This window comes from Triplophysa rosa, linkage group LG22, assembly GCF_024868665.1.
Source record: "Triplophysa rosa linkage group LG22, Trosa_1v2, whole genome shotgun sequence".
Lineage (NCBI taxonomy): Eukaryota > Metazoa > Chordata > Actinopteri > Cypriniformes > Nemacheilidae > Triplophysa > Triplophysa rosa.
Genome location: NC_079911.1, coordinates 10,391,453 through 10,406,888, shown reverse-complemented (window position 1 = coordinate 10,406,888; position 15,436 = coordinate 10,391,453). Strand labels below are relative to the sequence as shown.

The window sequence follows — 15,436 nt, the reverse complement described above, 5'->3', positions numbered from 1 at the left end:
CACGTTTGATGGCCTGGGTGGAATGACCCAAAATGACTCGAAGCCTTTTATTAATAGTAATATTCTTACGTGTGGACAATGGTAATAATAATAGAAAACAAGTAGGAATGACCAAACCAGGAGTGTATGTTATGTCAATATAGGTTCGCTGTGTGAAAGCAGAAGGAAAAATGAAAAGGAAAAAATCTATTTCCCCGTTTCCTGTTCTTTTTAAGACAACAGCAGAACAGCCTCCTCTTACATGCAATGTATGGGCTGTCATCCTAGTTTAAGAGGATACAGAGAAAAATGGAAGCAAGGGTGACAGAATACAAGCGAGAATGCGACAGAAAGATAGAGAGAAAGTAAGAGGGAAGAAGAAGAGCATGAGGCAATGCTTGTATTTTGTTGTTTGGACTGGCATGCCCATATAGTAGCTCAGAAGCCTGTTGGTTTTCCCTGTGGAGGAGCTGCTGAGACGTCTGTGAGAATTACTGAGATGTGACGGCCCTGGGAAGACTCCCGTCAGATGAGATTTAGAAACAGCGCTGACCAGCGAGAGGCAGGAAGGTCAGCGCAGTGAATTTGTTTTGAGAAAGGGGCAGAGGGAGGCAATGAAACAATGGGGGGGGGGGGGACTCGGGCTTCATGTGCTCACATTTCAAATATGTTTATGACAGTGTAACGCACATTATGTTCATATCTTGAAAGTAAAGCATACTGTAAAATGTACAAAGATAGCGGCAGATTGTAGTGGCTGGTTTCGAAGAACTGAGATTTAAAGATTTATTATCAGGAAAATGTCACTCACACAGCCCAGAATGTGATAAACGTCTCCACCTCCTCTTGACCCCCCGTTTCCTCCCGCCCGTGTCAGCTGTGGTTGCGCGGAGCAGGATGTATTTCCTCTGGAAGATATTTGAGACAGTAAGATGTAATGAAAGACCTCATTAGTGATTCTGAGGGTGGTACTTATTTATCAATCATGCTCTGATTTATGGTATAATTAAACATGATAATTAGATGGTTGTTCAATCACTGCTGAATGGATGGCACTATTTTTCTAACGAACATCATTTGTTAATGAGGGGGAAGAATGGGTGTAACTTTATGATAACGCCTTGTCAGACTCCATGTAATTTCCTCTGTCATTATCACACCCAGACAAACTTCTTCTGCATTTCTGCTCCATGAATCTGAATTGGAGTATAATATGGTTATCATGCCATTTTTTAAAATGTTTTATAAAAAAAGCTGTGAAAGTCGGTAACTTTTGCTTTTTGTTAAAGCTGCAATCTGTAACTTTGCCATCTTTTTTTGAAACATGAAATTGCTTTAAAATTTACTTTACGTACGTGCATTGGAGAGTTATTATAGTTTTGTTTTTTAGTTTTATTAATATTTTAAATTAGCTTTTATTTTAGAGTTTATTAATTATAGTTACATTTTAGCTATTTTGTTACATTCTTTTGTCATTTTATTAACTATTTTTTATGTTGCTATATAGGATTAATTTAGTTTTATTTTAGTTGTGTGTTTATTGCTATGATTTTAGTGCCTTAACATATTTCAGTTTATTTCTGTGGCAATATTTTTCTTTTTCTTTTTTCCAATCATGTATAGTCCAATATTTGATTTGATTTCAATAAACAGAAACGTTTTCAAAGTTTTAATTTTAGTAAACTACAATAACCTTGGTGCATTGAAGTGTAGAGATCTCAAACTTGAATTTCCTGCAAAAGTGGACCTTAAGTTCAAATTAAAAACATGTAAAATGTACTTTATTTGTCATTTTTAAACAAAAACAGCCTTGCTGCTTTAAATTCACACTTTACATGTTAAACTTTCAGTTCACTCTTAATTCTGTTATACAACTTCAACATAGTTCTTGTAAATGACAACAAATGAAAAGCATCTAGTAGAATACATGCTGTACAGTTTGCAGAAGGAGATAGCGTATTTACGAAATGAGCAGTTTGTCCATTTAGGGCTACTGTAGAAACAACACAGCGAATTCCATTTAAGGGGACCTGCGGTATGTGTCAAAAATTACACATAGCACCTTTAAGAGCTAATAAATGGTCTGATTTAGGTTAACAGAACTTCTCACAGCATGACATTTAGTTGTGTGTAAAGGTATCTCAGTGTCTCTCAGCTCTAGGGAGGAAAGCGAGGAAGTGTTTGTTCACTTGACTTCAGTCATCTTCTCTTTTTGTAATCCTGTCTGCTTGATGTGTGTACAATCTCTGATGAGAGGTGGTACAGATGAGAAACGGGCTTCGGTTTTCTTGTCATACCACAAGAGTTTATATCAATTACACAAGACGTTCTTCAACTTGCATTATTTCACTTTGGCTCTGATGACCTTCCTCGGCAATTCAAAAAGACGCGCCATTAATTAATGGCTTTGCAATGAAATTAGCACTTTAGAGGCTTTGCAGGAAACTTCATCAAAGTGTGAAACCCACCAGAGAGCAATCTGACACCATTTTCATGTCGACACGGGAAGATCAGTTTCTTAATCAAAGGGCATTCGTGTGTACTCTCATATTTCTGATCCTTGGTCAAACCTTTTGTGTGTTTGTGATGTGCCTGAATTCTAGGAGTACTAGTTTGTTTATGTATTCTTTTAAAAAGTGCTTTTTTATAATCCCAATGGCTTCATGAATATTACAGGATCCACCCAGTCAACAGTGTCTGTAAATTAAACAGATGTTGCCGTTGAGCATTCGAACACGTGCATCTATCAGTTTATCCTGGATACTTGTAATGGAAAACACATGTCATGTCTAATGCTGTCATTCTGGGGGAGCCAAAGCACGCCTGCATTATATTTGAATAAGTAAGCATCATTGCAGATTCTGCTTTATTCTGTGTATTGATTTGCTGAGCTGGGATTCTGTGTTATCAATACACAGAATGGAGTTCAGCACACAACCTCTTGACCTGCTTGCTTTGTTGTACTGAAAGAAAGTTGATAAAGAATTACACATCCAAATCCTACTGTGCATTAAGCTGTCCTGTGTGTTGTTAGTTTTAATAAGTACTCAGATAATGAGCCAAATACGTATAACATACAGTACATATTTCTAATATATGTTAGCAGTGTTTGTCTTTACAAAAAAATGTATATAGAATCTTATATTTAGTTCCACGCAAGAGCTTTTGCCTTTTGTATTTTTTGTATATTGGTGTTTGTGGAGTTAAAACTTTAAGCCCAGTATTTTACGGAACACAGTAAACTGGTCATATCCTTTGAAGATGCTTGAATTTTGGATTTTGTGTGTACAGTATATAGGGTTAGTGTAATGTATATGTTTATATTCCTGTGTGTACTTTTAAATATCGTTAATCTTAACAATTTTGTATTTCAAAGTTACAGTCTCTCACTCTACCAGAAAAATAGACCAAACATATTCATCACCAATTTTTGACCAGTTATTTTCTCTCTAAAATTGGCATGTCTCTCTTTCCTGTGTTTTATTTAATGGGATTTCTGCAGTATTTTGGTATAAAAGTGACAGTTCACCCAAAAATAAAAATTCTGTCATTGATTCACCGTTCTTGTGTGTAAGACAACAGAAGGTATTTTGAGAAATGTCTCTGTGGTTTTGTGTTCATACAATGGAAGTCAAAGGGGGCCAATGTTGTTTTGTTGCCAACATTCTCCAAAATATCTTTTTTTGTCTTCTGCAGTCATACTGTTTTGGAATGACAAGAAGATGGGTAAATGATGAGAGAATTTTTCATTTTTGGGGTAAACAATCCCTTTAAGACATTTCAAGTGAAACATATGGGAGATATGCACCCTCCCTTCCTGCAGTGCATGGAAGAGAATGAGAACAGACTGTTTGTTTGGCATTTGACTGAACTGACTGAAGTTACCGGCATTTTCCTGAAGCTTCTTAGTTCTGTTCAGCAGTCAGAATCGTGCTGTGGAATTGGGCTTAGTGCCCAAAAATAAGCACAATAAGCTTCCAGATATTTGTGGAGTGAACGATAGTCGTTTGACCGTGTGTACAATCCAGTCGAGTCTGTTCAATATGTATGTGTATCCCCAGAAAGCCCTCGTTCCACAGAATACTTGTAATGCATTAGATTCAGCAGAAAGAACATCTATCCCTCAACTCAGAGCCAAATATCAGAGGCTGTGAGGTTAGAATTCAGAAGCGTGCATGTGTGTGTGTGTATGAGAATGTGAGTTTTAGCTAAAGCTTATTTCTACACTGTACGTGTACACCCTCGCACCTCACCCTGTTTACCTAAAAATAAAAATTCATCATTTATTCACCCACATGTCATTTAAAACCTGTATATGACTCTTTCTTCTGTGGAACACAAGAGAAGATATTTTGAGAAATGTCACAGTGGCATTGTGTCCATACAATGGAAGTCAATGGGGACCAATGTTGTATGGTTACCAGCGTTCTTCAAACTATCTTCTTTTGTGTCCTGCAGAAGAAAGAAAGTCATATACTGTAGGTTTGGAATGACATGAGAGTAAATAAATAATAAAAGATTTTCATTTTTGTGTGTACTAGCCCTTTAAATTTGAAGTTACATCATTTTTATGTGGACACAAAATTTTCCATTATTTTCCCCATCTAACTGAAAGACATTTTATTTGCAAAAATAATTTGTGTGTATTGCTCGCTATTATAGATAAATAGTAAAATAATAAATAACTGCTCTTCCAAAGCCAGCTTGTGATATGCAAAGCCAGCTGGTGATGGACAGAGTCGACATCTCCAGTATAGACAGCTTCAATCTGTCTCTTCACGCCGGTGTAGTCAGTAAATGTGTGCCTATACTGTAGTCACATTACAATGCATTTCGTAGAGGAAAGAGGACAGAGAAGCATAAAAATCTATGTACCACATGTCCCTTTTTTCATTACAGTTGGCTTGCCTCTCTTACTGTAATGAAGCTCATTATGTTCAATTACCTCAGAGATGCTGCGGTCCAAAGGGAGCTACACTCAGGCCTCAGGGGAGACACGCATATGAAAGCACACAGTAACCACACAACATCAGTTAGTCTGTTTTATTAAAGGCACCAGAGGTCGGAGAGCGGCAGCAGCATGTGGGGGAGTCTGTGGGATGTTTGTTTGGCTACCCGGAGTGTTTCTGCGTGGTGCACTTTATGCTTCCTTTAAAGTTCTTTTACGTGGTAATTGGTGTGTATGTTTCCGTCTGACTGCGAGGTGCGGCCTGCTGTGAGATGATAATGAAATTTATCTCCGCATATTGTGATGTGACAGAATCCGAGAAGAATCTGTTTTTTGTCACGTTATAACATACTCTTGAGTTTGGAACTGGCAATATACAGTACGTATACTGAAATGAAGGTCGTACATTTTATTTTGTATTGTGTGCAGGTTTACATACATGTGTTCAGGCAATGATCAGTACTGGAAGAGTTTTTTTGTAAATTTCATATTTTCAGACTTTACATTAATTAAATATATACAGTATTATTAATATGTACAATAATTCAAATATACTATTGTTTTTCTTGTTTTATTAATGATGAATATATTGTACATTTTTATTTTCGGTTGCAGTTTAATCCAGTTGCATCCTCATTACAATCCTCAATTTTGTGTCACATAAATACTGTTTTAATGGTAAAAAATAATAAACTGTAATATTAGGGCTGTCAAAAGTATCAAATATAAAACGAATAAACATTTATATATTATTTAAATGATTGGTAAATATAAGTAAATAATAATTTAAATATTTCCTAAATATGTATACAAGTATGTGTATGTGTTTGTATTTATAAATACAAAATTAATATGCACAGTACACCGACATATATTATGTAAATGCAAAATTTTATTCTGGATGCGATTAATCGCGATTAATTGTTTGACAGCCCTAGTAATAATACTAGGGGTGTCCTCGACTAAGGATATACATAGTCGAATCAGAATTGTCACGTCTTGCCTATAGTCGACTGATAGTCGAATTGCACGCACGCGTGCAATGTGTGGACTACACCAGGTGATTAACAGGGGGGAAGCTCCACATTGTTTCCCCAAAAAACAATCAAAAACTAAATAAGCCAGATTCAAGTCGCAATGTGCGAAATAAATGTGTTTAGGTAAAATGTCTGAAATGCAGGGGAACAAAAACACAAGCCACAAATAGTAAAATTAATGGACATTTTCCTTAAACATCACGTAACAATGCTGTGCCAACAGTGCCATACTAGACCAGATCTCGCCTCAAAACTTTTTTAAAACTACTTGATAATAATGATTTTTTTTACAAACAGGAATACAGCACTTTCATTACCAATGAACTACCAATAAAGTTACCGTATGTAAAGGAGGAATGCAATAAAGCATCTTACTATTTAAACTGTCAAAAAGTCCCTTTCACTTTTTTTCCTGCGCACCCTTTCTCCGTCCTACTGACGCACAAAAAGTTCCAAAAGCCTGCGCCATATGCATTGATTTTGGTTATATTACTTTATTATTTTGAACGTATCAAGCAGCGCAAAGTTCAGTCTAAGTAACGAACTACATGCATTTACAGACAAAGCGTTAATTCATATTTAAATGCCCAAACATTCAGTAAGTGACAAATGTTTGGAAACGGTGTACATTTGCGAGTCACCTGCGGGTGCTTGTGGAACGCGGCGCTTCTCTTTAACGGGCTCACAGCACAGAAGACGCGGAGAGACGCGATCCTGCACTGGGTCATAGCCAGACCTCACGCTCATATGCGCCAGGGGTTTCGGTACCCAACCCTTAAAATGTCCCATTTCTTTACATCATAAATAATATTTTTAGCGGTGCAGTGCGTACCCGTCGGCTACGCCACTGCCCCTATAACCAAAATGGCATGATTCCCATTGCAAAGCACCTCTGTGAAGAATCGACTGTGAGATTGGTAGTCGAATCAGGCTCCTCCTATCGAAGCGTTGAATCTCCGACTATTCGGGGTCACCCCTAAATAGCATATATATTTTCCAGAATAGAATTAAACTTGACTATAGTTTAACTACTATAAAGAACGAGCAACCTTGTTGCTTGGGAAGCTATACAGTTTCAAAGTATGTTCCCCATCTGCCGTACTCAATTTAAAGTTTCCAGGTAGTTTGACAAGGGTAACGACTGAGACATTGACCAACTTTTTTATTAACAGAGTTCCGAAAGGTCACAGCGATGATTGACCGCGAGGACGTGCTCTTTCTATCCTCCCTAGGAAGAAAAGATCCATAAAGCGCTCCTGCGAATATTCCGGCAGGTTGTTATGTGGCATCAATGAAGCTAAAAATGTCTGAGTGAGTTTTATGGAAAGCAGAAGGTTAGGATAAGTGACCTTGTCTCTCCGTTGATTAAACCGTGCCGCCACATGGCCAATATCTCACGACGTGCCATACTCTTTCCCGGCGCGGTCGTTATCATTAAAAACATGTTAAAGATGCCTCAGGAATTCTGCCCGTCTTGAACGTTAACCCTTGACCTTTGCATGAGCTTGGTGTAATGACAGTAACTAAAATGTGTCATAACTTCAATCGTATCCTAAGGGGTCTTTTTCCACATAGGTTAGAATCATAATAAGTTTGAACTTCACTTTTATTCTTTCTGTACTCACGGGTGTTGTAAATACCAAACGACCTCTCGTTCTTTTGTTTCTTGCATCTTCCGAGTGAGAGAGAAAGAAATCAAGCATGAATTTTTAAAATCAATGAACATTCGTTCTGAACTCTCCATTGACTGATGTTGAATTTGAATTCTGGCTGATCCATATTCCATTTGGCCTCTGACTGAAATCCGTCAGAAAATAATTTTTCCCGTGGTGATAGAATTGATCTTCATCCGAAGCACAGTGAGGGAACAAAATCGCACTTTTGTTCGGTAATTAATTTTGCATTATTTTCCAAAATTACAAAACCGTTAAAAATATATATTGTTCATGATCACACATCTGTAGGGTTGACAGAGAAGCGCAATCATTACATAAAAATAACTCAGATTGGTTTGGGAATACTGGGAATGTCACATCCTCCGCTATTAAATGCTAATGAAGGTGTCATAATTAATCTCGCTCTCTTGATTGTTTGTTCCCACAGCGCTGAGGGATAACCGGATCGAGCTGGTCCGAGCCACGTCGCAGGAGTTGACGATCAGCATCAGCGAGGTCACGCTGGGAGACGAAGGGCTGTACACCTGCTCTCTCTTCACCATGCCTGTCAAAACAGCCAAGGCCTATGTCACCATCCTGGGTAAGTGTTCATTTCACACCCATTGTGTGAGGGAAAAGATTATAGCATAATTCACATGACACTGAACTATATTGGTTGGCAGTGAGTTATTCATTCTTAGAAGTTTTTGCGTTATTGTATTTTAGCTTAATCCTGAATTTGGATTGAACCAAGCAATTGAAACAATGCAGTTTAGGTTGAGTAAATCTGAAATGATGATATGTTAATAAAAACTGAATCATTTCTGTGAAATTCTTGCAGGTTTTTGAAATTCTATGATCAGAATTAATGTCCATCTATAAAGTACTCATTCATATACAGAAACCAAACATAACTGTACAATTTTCTAAACCGAATGCTTGATATCTTTTACATTTTGAAGACACAAACCGGGCCTTTTCAGGAAAGTTCTTTCTCAAAAGTGTTCCTCACTAATCTGGTACCTTTTACAAAACACGATTTAATTCATAAATTACCCAATAAAACTGTGATCTGACTCTTTTTGCGCTGCGGACAGGCAATCTGACGCAAGGTTATTATACTGTAGTTTACATTTCTGTTCATTGAAATCATATCAAATATTGGCCTACACATTTGAAAAACTTAAATTAAATGAAAATTATAAATGCTTTCTGACTTTAGTGTAACATTTGAAAATTAGAAACTATAAATTTAAGCTGGGGCACTAAAATTATGAACTGGAAATAAATAATTTTTTTCAAAAAAATTTTTTATGTATATAGCCACATAAAAAAAAACATATAAATGATAAGATGCCAAAATCACATTTAGCAATTGCTAAAAATTAAAGTAACATGAACATAAAATATAAAATATAAAAATAAAAGCTATAATTCCAAATATTCATAAATCTTCAACAAAGCTAAAAACAAAACTTGTGGTTTTCACAAATGCTTTCAAGGTTTGTTTGCTATATGCCTCCGATGATCATTGAACAGATTGTGGGCGTGTCTTCTGAGTGTGAGACTGCTAGATATTTATCTCTTTATTTCTCTAAGTATTTAATATGATCTGACGTACCACTCATGATGTCAGGATCAATCACCAGCAGTATGATTCAATATATATCCTAGTTACTAAACTAACCAGATATTACAAGACAATAATGGCACTAGACACTTCTGAAAAAATACAGAAATTCTACCTGTAGCCATGCGAAGCTTATAAATATTGCTGTATTGTTACTAAACGTGTGATAAATTGGGTAAGAATTCTTTTTTTTTTTTTGAGGGAGTTACATGGAACCATTAACAACTTGAAAGAAAATGGCAAAATTTGCCTTTTGCTGGTAGATAATTAGATTTTTACCTCAGAATGCGATGGGGGTGTCTCGAGTCTAACATTGGCCAGGATCAGAATTTAATTAAATGGATTCACCCGGTCGCCTTCTACAAAGGCACAGATGATCACAGAACAGTGTCGAGAAATGACACAGAAAGAAGTTTAATTAGTTCTCCCTCTATCAACTTTTCCTACTTTTGTCACTCAAAAGTCAAACAGACTTTGTTTCGAGTCCCAGACATACCAGACATAATGTCATCTGTGACAGCCCACAAATGTTGCTTAATGCCATATTTCTGCATTAATTAGGAGCCCAATTAGCCGGGCTGGTTTTAATTAGTCGGTGTACACCATTAAAATCATTACAGTTGTACACTCGTTGTCAACAAGCGTGGATTACATTAACGTTTTGTGAATACATGAATGGATTAATTTGCATTTTCTAATTACTATGTAGAAAAAATATGTAACATTTTAAACAATGCTTAGTTGTTACATTATCACATATGTTGTTACTTATGTTGTTAGCTAATAAGACGTGTGTTTTTCTGCTAAAAGCAAATTTTCACCCAAAGTGGTTTTAAATAATACATATCTATTAGGAGATACAGATATGCATCTGGTCGTCCTCTAGGCTTATCGTCATCCTAAAATAATATACTGTAAATCAGCTGCGCAGGGTCCAGCGGAGGTTACAGGTCGCACTGCTTTAGAATAACTGATGTATTTACTCTGTTGCTTTTTAATGCATAGTACACTGTGGTTGTTTTTGCTGTGATTTATTTCTCAGGAATGTGATTAAGGCCTCAAACTCAAGGGAGCAATAAGGCCTGTGAACTGAATGCCAAACGTCTGATCTCATCTTCAATCAGAGCGAACCCAATATCTAATTTTCCTGACTAATGTTCCCTATTGATTTTTCTTTGTCTAAGTCCGCTACCTCAGAAAGGAAACTCATGACACAGTAATATATTTGTGGGCCGCAGAATTTCCTGTGCGCTCGAAATATTTCATCAGATTGAAACGCTGATTGCTTTTATACGTGGAGGACAAAAAACGTGACATCATCACTAGCGGGGTAGGTGTCTCGAGAGTCAGGATGAGCTGTAAGTGTGTTTGAAGGTACTTTAAAGGGTCTGAAGAAGTTTGTCCGATAAATCATAAGTAAAGTAAAGAAATGTTTAAGCCATATGAAGCTTTTGTATGTCGTAACCTCTATTTTATTTAAGATACACTATTACTTTTAAACTTGGGAATAATGTGATCAAATAAGCACTATGTGTAAAGGGTCTCGATTCAAATTAACCTCAATGAGAGAAGAAACCCCAGGCAAAATAAAAAGGACTAGAATATGTGATAGTAGACGATAAATAAAAGATCTGTAATCTAGTTCCATTAAACTCTCCTTTACCTACTTTTCTATTAAGGCCGGGCCGCATGATGGGTTCACCGTGTGATGGCAGAAATGTTTAAATGATATAACATTTATACTGTGGTAGATAGAGATTTGAGACAAATTAGAAATGAACAAGTGCCCTTTTTTATTTCAAATGCTGCACATTTGTTTGTAAAATAAAAATATATTTTATGTCAAATAACAAAACAAAATTTTAAATTTTAAATTAAAAATGAATAATACAAATGTTTCTTTGATCCAAACAAACTAAGACTTTGTCTGTGAAATATTAGCATATCCACGTTTCCCAAGTTTGCAGCATAGACTGTATAAAAGATGCACAGCGTGATGCCGCTTCCTACCATTGTAATGAATTGATCGTAAAACTTCAGACGATGGGCGCTGACGCTACTCAAAAACGTCAGTTTGGAGCCTGGGCATGCACAGAAGGAATCGTCAGTGGAGCCGGAGTCTGCGCAGCAGTGAGCAAACTGCCCATATTCCCTGATGACTTAATCGTAAACGAAGAAATCATGTTACCGCACCCCTTTTTTATAACATCTTATAACTAACTAAAACTAAACTTATTCAAAAAATGAACACTTGGACATAAGTCAACCTGAAAAATCTAGAAACGTGGAAAAATACCAGAAAATACCAGAAAACATCTTTGTAAAAAAATGATTTGAAGTGTAATTGGATTTTATAGTGTGGCTCATGTCCCATTTGTTTACATGGAAAGGGCGGGGTTTATGGCCTGTACTGCAGCCAGCCACCAGGGGACGATAGCTTCACTTTTCAGGACATGTGAGGCACCCCTGGTTTGCAGTAAACACAACGGCCCTGCTGTTCAAAACATGTATTGCGATTCATTTAACATCTCAACAGGCTTGAATCACACACATTATAATTGATTTTCAACCGGCTCACGGTGAATCGTTACATCCCTAGTGGTAGATATAAAAGATGTGACTGTACTGAACCTGTTCTGCACAATGGTCTACCATTTTATGACATTTCTAATCTAAATTATGATATTTATTAAATAATGTTTAAAATGTTTAAAAAATATTTGGGAACGATCTCTTACTCTCTTTCTATCCATCCAGGTGTTCCTAAGAAACCAGAGATCAATGGATTCACTAAGCCTGCAATGGAGGGAGATCTCATCACTCTGACCTGTGTGACCTCCGGCAGCAAACCTGCAGCAGAGGTCAGATGGTTCAGGAATGAAAAAGAGATCAAAGGTGAGAAAAGCTCAACGTGTCAAAGATTTGATCTGCTTTTGTGTCATTCTTATGACACTACTTTAGTCATTCCGTAAATACAAATGTTAACGTTACAGCACACTATGATGTTCTATAGAACTGTGTGCTTCTAATTTTATAGCAACCGTTTGGTCAGGGCCCTTTTCTATTCCAACATGACAATGCCCCTATGCAGTGCCAATCCTAGATGTCTGGGGGCCCTATGAAAACCTTTGTGAGGGGCCCTTGTCAATAGTTAAAATTAGATAAGCATAACTAAACTATAAGAAATAAAAATAATAAATTAATTAACTGTAACACTACAGATGGTCAGAAGGATGATGTCACACAAAGGAACTGAGGTGCAAGATGTAGGTTTAATCCAGAGGTACGAACAGGTGAGTAAAATCCAAAAGTAACATCCACAATAAACGAGAAGCATCCAATGACAGGTAAACATCCACAGGTAATTATAACAAGCACGGAAACAGGTAACATCCACGGGAGGGTCAAAGTATTGCAGACTAGGAAACAGTACAACAACAAGATCTGAAAGGGAACGTGTGAACCAGGGGGAAGGTGCAGATGCTGGGGGAGTGGCTGACGACCGAGGAGAGCTCGTTACAGTACCTCCCCATGGTCCGCTCCAGCGGACCTCACGATGGGCTTCGTGGAAGTCTATGAGAAGAGTGGGGTCCAGAATGTCGTCACGAGCCACCCATGATTGTTCCTCCGGTCCGTACCCCTCCCAGTCCACCAGGTATTCTAGGTGAACACCTCGCCGCCTGGAGTCGAGGATGGACTCAACCCGATAGATCTGTTGGGAGATGTCGAGTGGTGGAGGAGGAGGTGGCTCAGCATCAGGTTCTGTGGAGGGAACAAAGACAGGGTCATGGTGAGGTTTAAGCAGTGATACGTGGAATGAAGATGATATACGGTAGTGAGCGGGGAGTTGAAGACGATAGGTGATTGGGTTGACCTGGTGCAGTATGGGGAAAGGGCTGATGTATTTGTGACTCAGCTTCCTGCAGGGCTGCCGCAGGCGGAGGTCCCGGTTGAACAACCAGACCAGTTGTCCTGGCTGGTATTGAGGAGTGGGTGAACGTTGGGTGTCCGCATACCTCTTCTGCCTGCAGATCGCCTGCTGCAGGTGTTGGTGGGCTGAGTCCCAGACCCTCTCCCGAAACCAGTGATCCACTGCTGGCACCGTTGAGGGTTCACCCAACCAGGGAAACATATGGGATTGGTAGCCAAGTATGCACTGGAAGGGGGTTAGCCCGGTGGAGGCCTGACGGAGGGAGTTTTGTGCATACTCGGCACAGCGTAAAAGACGGTGCCAGCCCTGCTGATGATCGTGACAGTAGGATCTCAGGTACCTCCCAATATCCTGTATCTTTCGCTGAGCTGGGCCATTCACTTGCGGTGATATCCAGAGGTGAGACTTACGGTGATGTTGAGGTGTTGGCAGAAAGCCTTTCAGACTCGTGATATAAACTGGGGACCCCTGTCCAATACGATATCCTCAGGCAGTCCATAATTACGAAATACTTGATTGAAAAGAGCCTCTGCTGTTTGGAAGGCTGTAGGGAGACGATGTAATGGAACCAGTTTGCAAGCTTTAGAGAATCGATCGATGGCCACTAGGATGCAGGTATATGTTTCGGATAGGGATAAGTCCGTTAGGAAGTCTACTGCAATATGGGACCATGGGCGATGAGGAATGGGCAATGGCATGAGTTTACCTTCTGGACTTCGACGTGGGGTTTTGGCGACGGCACAAACTGAGCAACCTTGGACGTACTGGGAGATATCCTGAGACATCCTTGGCCACCAGTATCGTGCAGACAGGAACGTTTGGAGGGTTTGCTGACTGCCTGGGTGTCCTGATCCCGGAACGGAGTCAGCCGAGTCGGTGTTCCTGGGGGAAGTAGATTTTATCCTCAGGACCTCTCAGCGGAGCTTGCTGGTCACTTGCTGCTATTTCTTCGTCAATCTTCCATAGGATGGGATTTAGGATCATGTTTGAAGGAAGAATGGGATCAGTCTATGGGTTCAGGATCGGGGTGAAACTGGTGAAAGAGGGCATCTGCTTTATCATTCTTTGTTCCTGGTCGGTAGGTAACTGTGAAGTGAAACCGTGTAAAGAACAGAGCCCACCTGGCCTGTCGGGGATTAAGGCATCTGGCGCTCTTCGGGTATTCAAGATTCCGATGGTCCGTGGTTACAAGAAATGGGTGATTGGCCCCCTCTGCCAGTGCCACCATTCTTTCAGCGCAAGCTTAATAGCCAGCAGTTCTCGATTTCCGACGTCATAGTTTTGCGCCGCCGGAGACAGCTTACGTGAGAAGTAGGCACATGGATGGAGACGCGGAGGACTCCCCTGCCGTTGAGACAGCACGGCACCCACTCCAGTGGTCGAGGCGTCGACCTCCACTTCGATGGGGAGTGCTGGGTCCGGAAGACAGAGTGTGGGTGCAGTGCTGAAGGCTCTCTTGAGTTGACAGAAGGCATTGGGGTTCCAGGACAGAGACTTGGACCGTTGACTTATCATGGAAGTGAGGGGTGAAGCAATGGAGCTGAAGTTCAATACGAAGCGTCTGTAGAAGTTTGCACATCCAAGAAATCGTTGAAGTTCTTTAACTGTATTGGGACGTGGCCAATGTTCAACAGCGTCCACCTTCCCCTGGTCCATACTGACTGAGTTGTTCGTGATGTGGTAACAGAGGAAGTGGATGGAGTTGGTATGGAATTCACATTTCTCTAATTTGAGGTAGAGATGGTGTTGTCGGAGACGCTGTAAGACTTGAGAGATGTGGTCATGCAGGTTGCAGGAGTATATGAGGATGTCGTCGATGTAGATTATAACAAATTGATTGAGCATGTCTCGGAAGATTTCATTCATGAAACTCTGGAAGATAGCGGGAGCATTAACTAGTCCAAATGGCATCACCAGGTATTCGTAGTGTTCAGAAGGGGTAATGAAGGCGGTTTTCCATTCATCTCCGGGTCTGATGAGGTTGTATGCACTACGGAGGTCAAGTTTGGAGAAGATCGTGGCGTCGCCGAGTTGTTCCAAGGCCGCTGGAACCAGGGGAAGAGGATAGGCAAACTTACGGGTGTGTGAGTTAAGTGTCCGATAATCAATACACGGTCTCAAGCCTCTGTCCTTTTTGCCCACAAAGAAGCTGGAAGCAGCCGGGGAAGTGGATGGTCGAATGAAGTTTTGTGCCAGTGCCCATCTCACGTACTCATCCATGGCCTTCCGTTCCTGGACCGATAGTGGATAGATTCG

At 39.5% G+C, this 15,436-nt stretch overlaps 1 protein-coding gene across 4 annotated transcripts in view; it reads left to right on the top strand.

The window, feature by feature from the left end:
- Positions 1–15,436, top strand: part of cadm2a (cell adhesion molecule 2a) — a 375,584-nt gene that overhangs the window by 321,394 nt on the left and 38,754 nt on the right. For all 4 annotated transcript variants that reach the window (XM_057321795.1, XM_057321794.1, XM_057321796.1 and 1 more), the window contains 2 exons: positions 8,068–8,220; positions 12,007–12,144. In XM_057321795.1, the coding sequence (XP_057177778.1) occupies positions 8,068–8,220; positions 12,007–12,144 (291 nt within the window). The remainder of the gene's footprint in view (positions 1–8,067; positions 8,221–12,006; positions 12,145–15,436) is intronic.